Raw genomic sequence first — 13,290 nt, forward strand, 5'->3', positions numbered from 1 at the left:
CATCCACCAGCTGAGCTCAGGGGCGGCGACCGACGAACAGGAAACACAAGAGAAAGAAAGGGAACGCTAGAAGAAACATAGCTGTAGTTGAACAAAACAGCTCACTAGTGTTTCAGACGTCAGAAACATTCCGACCGCCAACAAAAAGATGAACAAAATGGAATTCCAAGGCTTTTGTGACACATCATCACGTCTTCTTGGCATTTTATTACTGTACCAGTCCAATCTACAAAACGCTAACACATCACCCTAATCAAGCACATCATCACTATACAGATTAAAAAGCAAGTAGGCTGGTCAAGGTCAACAATTGCAACGGCGAGATCAACATTCCACAGAAAGGAATTCAACATCTCTAACCGGCTGCTGCAACATGATATCAACGTGTGGACAGCAGAACATTCAGTAGACCGCTATTATTCCACGACTAGCAGCAACAAAACTTAGCATTCAAGAGAAGAAAGAAACAGCTGAAATGTTTGACGGCGAGCAAATACCGACCGACCAACCAACCCACGTTTATTGCATAGTGGGGTTACAAGCCCCACTCAACACACACTTCTTCCATGACCCCCATCCAATCAGAGAACGACAAGTATCTACAAGCTGGTTCTACTATCTACACTTCACTCTGCCCTTTTTCACATGTCCTTGCAACATAGTATATCCCATAGCACTGAGATCACTCGCTAGGCTAACCAAAACAACAAATAAATCAAGGCAAAGAGAAGAAAATCCGACACTATATGGACAATCAAAAACCCTCGACGCCAGGTCTCCGCATGATGTTGGGGGGCAATTTCTTGACCGAGCTTACCCTGGGGTAGTCCAGGGTGATGGTGGAAGAGCAGTTCCTTGGGGGAAGCAGCGCAGACGTCGATGATCTCGGTGACACCAGGTGCTGGTTGCACGAAGGAGGCGACGGCGAGAAGGTCATGACAGGATGCTGAGGAACAATGCCGTTGAGACTCGTGGATTTTAGCATCACTTTCCTCGGTGCGGCGGACGGTACTTGAAGAGGATACCGGCAGGGGACCTTTATGTCCTGGACGCTTGCTAGAGACTCCACGACGGCCCTCATCGTAGGCCTTTCGGATGGATCCCTATGAAGGCACTTCAGGATGATGTCTGCCACAGTCCTAGCAGCCTTGGGAGGAAAGCGTCCTTTTATACGGGGATCCATGATGAGGGATAGGCGACTATCGTCCGTGAGGAAAGGCCTGCCCCACTTGACAATATTACGTTCTTCTTTGGTGGAACGTACATCAAGGTTCTTCCTTCCTGTTATTAGCTCGAGCAAGACGACTCCAAAGCTCCATACGTTGCTCTTGGGAGTCAGTACCCCTTTTTCCAAGGTTTCCTCTGAGAGGTTTGTAGCAGTCTGCCCAAGAATAACATCTCCCGTAAGCATTGGGATGTTGACAAGTAAATGAACATAATGCGATGTATTAATATTATTTCCATCTTTTTTACTGCATTAAAAGCATGCAAGCCAGAACCAATGTAAACTGTGGAGGAACATGCTGTGTGAACCTTACCACAGATGCCTTAGATCTTTCCTCCTCAGAATTGAAGCCAACACAACCATATCCCGACAGCTTTGCCGTGAAATCTTTCTCTATTTGGATGTTTGAGGTTGAGAAGTCATCATACATTGCCTGTAAATAGAAATGCATGTTAAAATATATAAGAAATAACTACCAAACAAAGTGCAAGAGAGCATGGTAACTTCTTGGTCATGTCAAAGGGTTTGGATCAAGTTACCTGAAAGGGTCCTTCATCGTGTAGGAAAGCTAGACCTTTAGCAGCACCAAGGGCAACCTTCAAACGTGTAGACCAGTCCATCAAACGACCTTCCGGTCTTCCAAAGAGTAACCTGTCTAAACTGCCATGATGGAGCCGCTCATAAACCAACATCCTTTCATTAGATTCATCTCTTGCATGATAGCCGATGAGTTTACATAAATTGGGATGTTGAAGTGATGCCAACGTATTTACTTGTGCCTTAAATTCTTTGAAACTCTGCAGAGTGGTGAAAAATATATTGCATCAGTGCCTCATTAGTCAAATTTTCAATATTACAACAAGGTGATCCAAGAAACATAGTAGCCATGGCATGTAGGTGGCAACTTCTCTAAAATGGTGAAAGGTATCCAGTTATCTAGAAGGTCTAACCAACAATCTCAGACTACTAGTTTTTTTTTGGAGATTCCTTAAATGTCGACATCCAGTAAAGCTGGACGGGACATTACCAAGGATCATTAGGCAAAGTCATCTACCTTGGAGAAAGTAAATCTCCACCAAATCGCTTGCAAGAGAAAGCATGAAACACCACCTCCCAAAAGAACATTGCTAGTGAACAAACAGCTCACAAGTGATAAAGCCAAGATTGATCATGAAGGGGTACAAATATCTCATAGTGAAGAGAACAAGGACGATCAAACACATTGCCTTCCTTCAAAGCATGCTACCTAACCCACCGATGTTATGGTCCTAAGTTGTATTTGCAAAATTAAAATCAGCCTATTTCTACAGGGGGCAGAGCTGCATCAATAAGCATAGGTCACATGCCTAGATGTAAACAGCAGGCCACTCTAGCCTAAGTTCAGCTTTGTAAACAGAACAGATACTGCAAACGTAATACATTCATGGTGGATAGGCAAATTTCAACAAGTTATCACATGGAAAGAAAAAAAAATAGTAGGTGTGCCAGAAAGTGTATTGGCGAACAGGCCGGACTAGCAAAACTGTGAGGGAAATCTCCATGATCCAAAATAAGAAGGGAAAGTATTACCATGAAACTTGATAGAGAACAGTACCTGGTTGGACGGGAGTAATCGGGCAACTATTGCGTCCATCTTCTTTGGTTCAACAAAATCATCCCTGAACGATGCCTTATATGACGTCAAAGTCTGAGTTTCTGAGACACACTGATCACTAGAAAACCACTGGCAAGCAGTGGAAATCTCATCATACGAGAAGTTCTTAAGCCCATCGGACCTCTTCGGAGGCAGTGGGAGAGGACCTGAAACCTCAAGTGGCCCACTTGCATTGATAGCCTTGAAGCTACCAAAGTTCCTCAAAGAACTGCCTTCTGGTGAGGGAAGAGGAAGGGGCAGCGGATTTGAAAACCGATGCGCCTTAATAGCTCCTCCCTTGCCCCTAGGGTCATCCTGATCATCGAATTCGGCATACGGAAGGCCATCCTGATCAACCAGGATCAGGCTGGAGGGAGCAGACAGCACACGTGCCCTGCTGTAAGAGACTTTATTGGCCGATTGGCAGATCTTTGCCCTGTTCCTGAAACTAGGAGGCGCCGACTGCAGAGATGGCACATGAGCTTCCGGCTCCGGGAGCCTCAGGGATGTGTCCCTTGCATCGCCATGCTTCTTGCTTGCGACAAGAGGGCTCTTCTTCTTCTTGGACCTCAGGCCAGTGAAGCAGCCCATCATATGCACACCGACGAAAAGCTCCTGCAGAATTTGAAATGGGTTGATGAATTAGCATATAGTAGTAGCAAAAGTAACTGGTCCTGCATTGCATTACAGCGGTTAGCAGTTGGCAAAACACACAAGAAAAAGCTGTGGTGTACCACATCCATGTTGCTTAAAGATTAATCCAGTACACCTAAGCTACAAAAAGGCACCAAGGCCTCGCACGAGCGGCCAACCCAGCTATGATTTTTCCGATCAAGTACAACGCCTATGAACTGATCTGTTTATATTTCACTTTTGTGAACAACTAAATTCCGAAGCCTCCAAAAATCATTGCCGGAGAAGTAGAAATTACTTCTACCGTCCCAAGAACTGATCTACCCCCGGGCACCAGCTAGGACCAAAGATACTACGTGGCCTGGCTGGTTCGACGCATTGGTCCACAGGCGCCACATTCAATTTCCAAACACCGTCCATTATTAATTCCGTCTCCGATGCAGCTTCGCAGAAATTGCGCATGCCCACAGCGGCAACTACAACTACTATCTATCAAGCCACCAACTCGGCAGGAACGGAGTTGAATGGTCAGAGCCCTCACCTAATCTGCCCAAATAACAAACTGGGTCAAGAGACCAGCTAAAATAAGCAAACCTTCCTCAACTAAGTAATTGACCCCACCAAACCCTGCCAAGAACCGGCCGCCCCCGGATTAACCGGAACATTTGACCAGCACGCGGCCGTAATGAGCCGCAGCTCATGGCCGGCAGGCTGAAAATCACCAAGGGGGGGTCACCAAAACGCTCAAGAATCAGCATGCAGGACGAATCCTAAGCCTCCGTCCCCCGAAATCTACAATGCGAGGGGCGCGGGCGAGGAAACGGTCAAACGTGCCAGCGGCGCCTTTGTGCCGGCCCAAATGGGGAGAGATCCAGGCCGAGCAGCTCCGGAACTCGCGACATGAACGGCGAACAAGGGGCTGAAGAAGCGCCCGTACAAACAGCAAACAGAACAGACATGGACCAAGATCGCACCTGTGGAAGCCGCTCCGGCGCGTGCGAAATGGGAGGAGACTGGCCCGCTCCTCGGGCGGAGGCTGGCGTCTGGGGCGTCGGGGGAGGAGGACGGGGGTGGGGCGAGACGAGGAGAGCGAATGGCGGGGCGAGGGAGGATATAGCAGCAGGAGGAGGAGCTGCGGAGAGGGGGTTGAAAAGTAAAGAATGGAGGTGAGAGAGGGGATGGAGTAAGAAGAAGCGGCAGCGGGGTGGGCACTGGTCAAAGCCGGAGATGTGGCGATAGCAACTCCGAGGCGAGGCGGATTTTTATATTCCACCCTGTTCCCGCCGCATTTTTCGAAACCGTCCTCTCCAGTCGCAGCCGCAGAAATGTTTGGGGGCGTTTTCTAGTAGTTGATGGATCCTTGTTTTGTATTTTACCCCTCGTTGGCATACTCGCGGTTTTGGAGCTGGTGAAAACGTGAAAACTAGGTTAACCACCGGAAGAGAAAACACCGGGGGAAAAGCTGTTTTGAATCCCGGATCCCATGGGAGCCGGTATTTGGAATTGGAGCCTCGAAAATATGTTTTGTTTTGCATATATAGACGTATGTAAACTATTTTATTGGTGTACAGAAAATATGTGTGCCGAAATTTTTATTGACGCATTTTTTCTTCTTCCCTTTAGCTATACTATCTTCCTAAGATGAGGTGTAGGAGCCGCTACGACTGATGAACGGAAAGATAAAAGACTCCTTAGAGCACGGGGTCGGCTTCATGAAAAATAGAAATACTGTAAATTTGGATACAGGAATGAAGAGCGAAACCCGGCAAAAGAAGGAACGGAAACGAAAAACTCGCAAATGGAAAAGGCGTTCTAGTGGGAAAAAAACATGTTTTCATGCTGAACACACAGCGGAAACAGAAACGGAAACGAGAAATTCGTGAATGGATAAAACGCGATAGTGGGAAACGGGACATCTTTTCATGCTGAACACCCGGCGGAAACAAAAAACAGAAACGAGAAATTCGTGAATGGATAAAACGCTATAGTGAAAACGGAACACATTTTCACGCTAAACACCCGGTTCAAAACAGAAACGGAAACGAGAAAAACGGATTTTTATATTTCACCTTGTTACCGCCGCATTTTTCCAAACCGCCCTCGTCATTCGCAGCCACAGAAATGTTTGGGCATTTTCTAGTAGCTTGGTGGATCCTTATTTTGTATTTTACCCCTCGGTGGTATACTCGCAGTTTTGGAGCTGGTTAAAGCGTGAAGTCTAGGTTAACCACCGCAAGAAATAACACTGAAAGAAAAGCTGTTTTGAATCCCGAGTCCCATGGTAGCCGGTATTGGGAATTGGAGCCTCAAAAAAATTGTTTTCTTTTGCATATATAGACGTGTGTAAACCAACAACGTAAACTATTTTATTGGTGCATAAAAAATATGTGTGCCGAAATTTTTACTGACGCATTTTCCCCCTTTAGCTACACTATCTTCCTAAGATGGGGTGTAGGAGGGGCTAGAGCTGATAAGCGGAAAGATAAAAGACCCCTTAGGGCACATAATCAGCTTCATGGAAAATAGAAAATATTGTAAATTTGGATACGGGAATGAAGAAGGAAACCCGGCAAAAGAAAGAATGGAGACGGAAATTTCGCAAATGGAAAAGACGTTCTAGTGCAAACAGAACATGTTTTCATGCTGAACACATGGCGGAAATAGAACGGAAACGAGGAATTCGTGAATGGATAAAACGCTATAGTGGAAGCGCAACATGTTTTCATGCTAAACACCCAGTGGAAACAGAAATGAAAATGAGAAATTCGTGAATGGTAAAATGCTATAGTAGGAACAGAACATGTTTTCATGCTGAACACCCGGCGAAAATAGAAACGAAAATGAGAAATTCGTGAATGGATAAAGTGCCCAAGTGGGAACGGCGCATGTTTTAATGTTGAACAACATCAGGAGGAAATAGAAATGGAAACGAAAATGTCGTGAATGGAAAAGATGTTCAAGTAAAAACATAACATGTTTTTATGCTGAACACTCCATGAAAACCTAAACGGAAACAAAAAATTCGTGAACTGTAAAAATGTTCCAATGAAAATGAAACATGTTTTCATACTGAAGATCCAACGGTTACAGAAACAAAAACGAACCTTCGCGAATGGATAAAACGCTCTAGTGGAAACGAAACGTGTTTTCATGTTAAACACCCTACGAAAACAGAAATGGAAACGAAAAATTTGCAAATGAACAGAATGTTCTAGTGGAAACGGAACCGTTTTTCATGTTGAACACCTGGCGGAGACAAAAATGGAAACAAAAATTTCGTGAATGGAGAAAATGTTATAGTAGAAATGGAACGTGATTTCATGCCGGATACCCGACGTAAATAGAAACGAGAATAAGAAAATTCATGGAGTGGAAACAAACTATTTATAGTAAAAAGATAAATAGAATCGAAAAGGTTTTCAGGCTGAAGACCGCAAAAATGGAATGAATTGTCGCAGCCTTTATGAAAATTTCTACTAAAAAAGAGATATCATGGCATGTTTTTGAACTAAACTCACGTGGAAATGATGCTTTTTCTATTCATACACGTGAAAAAAATATGTTCATGTTATCCTATATATTTAAGAGAGTCATCTCCACTAACTTATTTATCTTAACATGCAAGCATATCATATCAACATACAATTATGGATGGGATAAAGCTCAGCTCAATATACAACCAGGCATGAAAAAAGACCCACCACCACTTGCCACCATGCATGAGAAAACATTTTTCATTCTACTCCCTCCGTCACAGTTTAGAAGGCACAATTAAATTTGCGTGGGTTTTCACAATAGACAATGTTTAGGGCGCATTGCATTTATTTCTAGTAGCTAATTAGTACTCCGATATACAATTTCTATATGCATGCGTAGTGTGAATGCTATTTTTTAGCTCATCTGACAACCAATAGATAACCACCTAGGTCACAGAGAATTTCCAAGCGCGCCTTCTAAACCGTGACGGAGGAAGTAGTATTCTACTTGTATTCAATAATTATTTTTCAACTCTACATAACCAATATAATAAGTTGTATGTATTTTTCATTTTGGTCCATGTGTTATTAATCTAAGTATTTATATTCTACACAATCAAATCTCATTGAAATACAATTGATTCCCACAACGACGTGAAGAGTATCATCTAGTTATTGTAGATGAGCAATTTTAACATGGTCCTCATTGTAGATAGCCCACTTCAATAAACCATAAAACTTTAGCCCAACCACAACATGGGCATATTGTTGGCCCCATTGCTTTGGTCGTAGCTATTGCTTTTATAAATATATTTTTCTTACTGTTATTCAGCTCACACGTTACACATCCAGGCCCAAGAATCTAGTTTAGCAAGATTTCCAAGTTATCCCTAGACTGGATGATTAGTACTCCCTCTGTTAAAGAAATATAATAGCGTTCAGATTTCTACTTTAGTGATTTAAAGGCTTTTATATTTCTTTACTGTGGGAGTACCTGCAATTCTCTCTTGTACAAATGGGATGTATGTTATATTTGTAGTTGTATTATAAAACTGGATGGTTTTGTAAGCTGTAAAGTTGAAAGAACTGATTCTAATACGACTATGAGAGAATCACAGAAATTTTTTACAGCTGATTCTTTGGTTGCAAAATGCTACTACCTCCGTAACTAAATATAATTCATTTTTACAGTTCAAATTGAACTATAAAAAACATCTTATATTTAGTTACGGAGGTAGTACCTGCAATAAGCTCGACTACTATGTGTAGGTTTTCCACGATTTTTAACCCTGGAGTATGTTTACAAAACCCATGGCAAAGTTACCTTCTCCGCTTCTAATACGACTACTACAAGAGAATTTTACAAGTGATATTGACGACTAGTACAAGAGAATCGCAAAAATGGTTCCACACAACATCAATACGTCAATATTTAGTCCTTTTCACCGTAGAGTAGATCAGCAGAAGCGCTGCGTAGACACCTTTCTTAACAAGAGTCTTGGTGAATTTCAAAAAAAAAACACAAGTCTTGGTACTCATTATAAACAAAAAATCATACTAGTAGCAGTGAAGCAATATATTCGGCACATATAGAAATCCTAGTGACCGAGAACAGAGGAAAACGACCTAGGGGAGACGATTGATGCCTTAAGCGAGGGTGTTGCAATTGCTGAACTCGACAAGGATATACATGCAGTTCTCCTTCGCCCGTTCTTTGTTTTCCTCTCTTTTGCTTTCAAGGGGATGGAAAAAGAACGCGAAATTTGCAGCCGGGGATGGCTTTGAACGTCTGACGAGTAGTCATTGCTTATTCGCCACTCCTCCCTTCAAAGGGACTACCGGACGGAAGAAATCAGCCGAAGCCTTTTCAAAAAGAAAAAAAATCTTCAGAGGAACACATGTTGATCTCTTCTGCTTTCCGTATTTTATTTTAACTTTAAATGCCGGTTTTGGGTCATTTTCATGGCTTTGAATCCTTGAAACCCTTGACGACGGGACGGAGAGAGAAGATAGCTTTGCCATCCGTGAAAAGGATCGGCATCTCTCTCGCCGAAGCTGTCGTGCCTCGTGTCGGCTAGCTCTGCCTCATTGTTGGACCGAACAAATTCTTTAAAACTGGACTGGACAAAATAACCTAATCCCTGGTGACAAACGACGCTCTTCTAGAAACCCGAACGTAGACGACCGTCCGGTCCTACAAGCGCCTAGAGCACACGCTTATAAAAATGAGCGCTGCTATATGGACGACAAACCTGCAGCCGACTCATGCACGATCCCATGTGGCAGCTCAACAGCGTCCGTGCAGGCAGGAGGCAATTGTTCTTTTCTTTTTAGCTGATGCGTGGAGAAGGGATCGTTCGCAGATCGTTCAAGCTGTGTCGTGTGAAGCAATTTCGTATAAAAATACTGCGACGAGAACGGCGTTACGGCGGGAATTCGTAGATGGGTCATGGGTGATTCCAATTTTTTATACGGCTGATTCCTGTCGTGTGTCGTTCAAAGTTTCGTACTCGGGCTCTTGAACGGGTGGATGATCCTGGTCCGGCATTGACGGCGGAGTACGATCGATCTAGGCTCTAGGGCGAGCTTTCTGCCGCAATTATTAGCAAGCTTGACCGGCTGCTCCTAGGCCAGGTGGGTTAGTTTTGCAGTGCAGCAGTAGTACGTTCTACGCTGCCAGATGATGGCGACCAGCCGTACCACGGAAGCAAAGACACGAGAAACCCTCGAGTGCTTCGGACGAATTACCAGATGTAGACGATGCGATCCACACCATGCACCCGTTTGCGGATTACTGGATTCCGATCCTGACAAGACCCGTCGTTCAGATCCGTGCCGAAGCAATTAGCGTAAGCATGGGAGGTTGATTAGTCGAAGACAGAAGCAGCATGAGTAAGGATGTAGTAGGAGTAGAACAGTAAAAAAAATTATCGAGAAGAGAATGGAGAGCGGACGGAATATTTTGTGAGAGGCAGCGTGGTCATAGATGTTGCGGTGGCGGCGGGGCCCACCGGGACGCTGACAGCTTGGTCAAAGACGGAAAAAATAATAAAAATCCAAGAGGTTTCGGTGGTGCTCCAAGAGGGGAGGGGGCGTAGGTGTGGTCAAACGTGGGAAGGGGCGACGGGATCGGCGCTTGACCGCATCGCGCCCGTCCGGCAGCGCCGCGGACGGCCCGGATCGGTCCGGCGCCGCGCGGCCCGGCGGCCCCAGCGGTCGGTCGGGAGTAAAGCTGTGGAGGACCACCCTCGGGCATTGATGGAGCCGCCTGGGGGCATCATTGGGCAATCATGCGTCTCCCCCGAGGCGCACGAATCTCGAGGCGTCGCACGCACCGGTGCGCCTTGCAAAGTTTGCAATAGCGATGCCGTCATATTTGATGTGCCCGCTGTCGGAGTAGTAGTAAATTCTAGTTTAAATGCTCTGTTTTGACTGTGTACTGCAGCCGGTTACGTGAAATATAGCCCCTCAAATGTCCACGTCCGGGCGCGTCTGCATGTAGTGATATGACACGTCTCAGATTTCACGAATCGTATCCAGACATCTCATATTAGATTCTTAAATCCATATAAATACATATAAATTAAATAAACATATATATTACTACCTCCGTTTCAGTTTATAAGTCCTACGCGTATATTTAGGTTGTCAATTTTATCATCCTAATATAAACTATATAATACAAAAATTATACCTTTTGAAAGTAGAAACTCCGAAGTTTATGTTGGTATAATTTTTGTAATATATGACTTGTATTAGATTGGTCAAATTGACGACCTAGGAATACGCGCACGCTCTGTAAACTGAGAGAGAGGTAGTACGTTGATCACCTGGCCACTCCTTGTCGAACATGTCGACGATCTCCTTGCTCGGCTCTGTCAGCATGGACGGCAGCCCGGCTGCTCCGCTCCGGCCTCTTTCTCCTCTATCTCCGTGTCGAGTTCGGCGAAAAGCGTGTCGGACGCCGCCTGCTCCTACCGGAGGAACGTCCGGCTAGCCTTCACATATGCCTCATTTTGGATGGACTTTCAAGATGGCCTCCTGCTCTGCCATCTTCTTCGATTGGGCGACGGCGAACTACACCTCCGTCTGCTCCATGTTGAAGCCTGACAACTCTTGCTCCGGCAGCTCCGGCTCTGACTGCTTTGCCTCCTCCATCTTCATCGGAGCCGGCTCCTCTCCTTTCTCTACCCCCGGCTGCTCCTCCTCCTCTCGCCGGAGGCAACCCGGCAGCAATGCGGATGGCGCGCGCGGCTTGTCTTGCCCAGATCTCCTGTTGGATCTCGTACCGGCGCTCTGGCGTGAGCATTCTGCAGTAGGTGATCTTCCTTCAGACCATGGCGGAGCGCCGGAGTGGGAGAGGGAGGAGGTCGATGGGCTCCAATTGTCGCAGAGAGAGGGAGGAGGAGGGTGGGCTAGTGTTGCGGGACGCCGACCGGCTTAAATAAGCAAAATTTGATCTTGGGCGACGAGTCGAAGCGGCGCCAGAGGAGGTATCCGCCGGACCGCTGGGTTTACCCATTGAGGGGACTGTTTGGGTGAAATATCGAGACTAGTCAGTGATCTGGCGGCCCACCCGAATGTATGAGGCGGGTGTAGATGCTCTTAGTGTGTTCTTAAACTTGAATTCCAAACACCGCGGAAGTCTAGTCTCACGCTCTCACACCTGCACGCTAGTATAGTAGTAGTACCCGTACGTGCACTTCGTGCTGAAGCGGAAAGGTACCTGCGTCCAAAGTAAGGAATTCGTTTTTCCACGGCCACCTTCGTGTTCACATACACGTCCGCTGGTAATGTTGATCTGTCGTTTAACGCGTGTGTGCTTAACTTAGCACAATTTTCATGTTGCCCGTGCGTTGCTGGTTAGATATAAAATATGCTGAAAAATATGCTGATCCCCACTGAGCTGGACCGCCGGACCTCGCGTTCAATTCACACCTCTGCTTCTTCGACCGCTTGCGCTTGGCTCGTCGCCGCCTGAGGCTAGTCATAGTGGGAGTAACATAGATAGTAACATGCATGCTGTATAGACAAGAAATATGATGTGGCAAGTAATTAATAAGAAGAGATGCAAATGGAATAACATAATATTTTACCATCACATAGTGGTTTTTAATGTGAAATGAGTCTAAAAAGTAATAAATGAAGCCTTTTATGTTACCACATGTATGACACTACTCACTATGAAGGTAGTAATATAGACTAGTAACATATACATGTTACTAGTCTAAGTTACTCCCCACTATGACTAGCCTGATGCTGCCGTGAGAAATCTACGTTTTTTCACATGAATTTCCCCCGTATCGAGTGAGTCGGTCAGTCTCGTCAGTGGCCTGTCTGCCTCCGCACCGATCGATCGGTTTGCTGGTCACGAGGCCGGAGCACGCACGTAGAGCAAACGACAGGAAGGACGATCGCGGAAATCTCAACATTGCGCAACGAAAGCCGCACCTCGTCGGGCACGTCCAGACGTGAGACGTGTTTGCGCTTTGCCGGAGCGCTAGCTAGAGACTGGAGCGAGCGCAACGGCGACGGGTGACGACGCCCTTCCCGACTCCGGATCTGGATCCCCTTTTGCTGCCACGCGTCCTTGGCAACGAGGAGTAGACCGAGTTTTTTGTTTGAGCGCTGCTATACGTATGATCAAACTTCATACGATTTTGCGTACGAGCAGACTGTTTTGGTGTAGTGGGCCCAAACGTTGGGAACGGGCCTGTGTCTTGTGGTACAAAATCGTATGAGGAAAATATCGTACGCAAGGCAGTTTCGTTTTTATTTTTTTTGCCTTTGTCCAGTGGAGCCGCCAGGTTCTGCATTTGGAAAGATTCTTTAACCCGTGTGCCAAATGATGAAAAATGGCCAGAAATCAGGCTGCCCCTGCCCTTTAGTAACGCAAAGCACTGCCATCCTCGTTGGAGCATTCTTTGGAAGCCTCTTAGGTTAACATTCGTAAATGAATGGACTATGTAGGCTGTTTTGCTCTGTTTTATTGGTACTCCAATTCAAGAGGGTCCCTGTCTTTGGCGTTTGGTCTACGTACGTAGCCCGCGTTTTGTTGCATGCGCTTACTGTTTAGTTTACGTCCCCTTCAGATAAAACTGTTTCAAAGCCGTGGCTTCCTGGTAGTAGTGGTAACCAAGGCAACAGTAAGTTTATGCGGTTTATAATGATGCTGAGCAGAAACAGCAGACCACGCCCACATACAAATGGCGTGGTCGCGAGATAAGATAAGCACGCACGCACGCACGCACAAACCCACGCCGGTCAACAGAGTTTAGCAGACCCAACCGCCAGGCGCCAGAGACGATAGAATAGTACTCCGA

At 45.7% G+C, this 13,290-nt stretch overlaps 1 protein-coding gene across 1 annotated transcript; it reads right to left on the reverse strand.

The window, feature by feature from the left end:
- Positions 1 to 478: 478 nt before the first annotated feature.
- LOC125545161 (probable serine/threonine-protein kinase PBL1) lies at positions 479 to 4,677 on the reverse strand. Its single transcript, XM_048709036.1, has 5 exons — positions 4,466 to 4,677; positions 2,820 to 3,473; positions 1,765 to 2,022; positions 1,539 to 1,658; positions 479 to 1,381 (listed from the first exon to the last, which is right to left on the reverse strand). Exons 2-5 carry the CDS (start codon positions 3,450 to 3,452, stop codon positions 755 to 757), a joined length of 1,638 nt encoding a protein of 545 aa, XP_048564993.1. The 5' UTR covers positions 3,453 to 3,473; positions 4,466 to 4,677; the 3' UTR covers positions 479 to 754.
- Between the last annotated feature and the right edge of the window lie 8,613 nt (positions 4,678 to 13,290).

Source organism: Triticum urartu, chromosome 3 (assembly GCF_003073215.2).
Source record: "Triticum urartu cultivar G1812 chromosome 3, Tu2.1, whole genome shotgun sequence".
Taxonomy (NCBI): domain Eukaryota; kingdom Viridiplantae; phylum Streptophyta; class Magnoliopsida; order Poales; family Poaceae; genus Triticum; species Triticum urartu.

Coding starts and splice junctions, on each gene's coding strand:
- LOC125545161 (XM_048709036.1), bottom strand. CDS start 3,452: ATGATGGGCTGCTTCACTGGCCTGAGGTCCAAGAAGAAGAAGAGCCCT. Junction 2,023..2,819: donor GATTACTCCCGTCCAACCAG/GTACTGTTCTCT, acceptor ACCACTCTGCAG/AGTTTCAAAGAATTTAAGGC. Junction 1,659..1,764: donor ACGATGAAGGACCCTTTCAG/GTAACTTGATCC, acceptor TTCTATTTACAG/GCAATGTATGATGACTTCTC.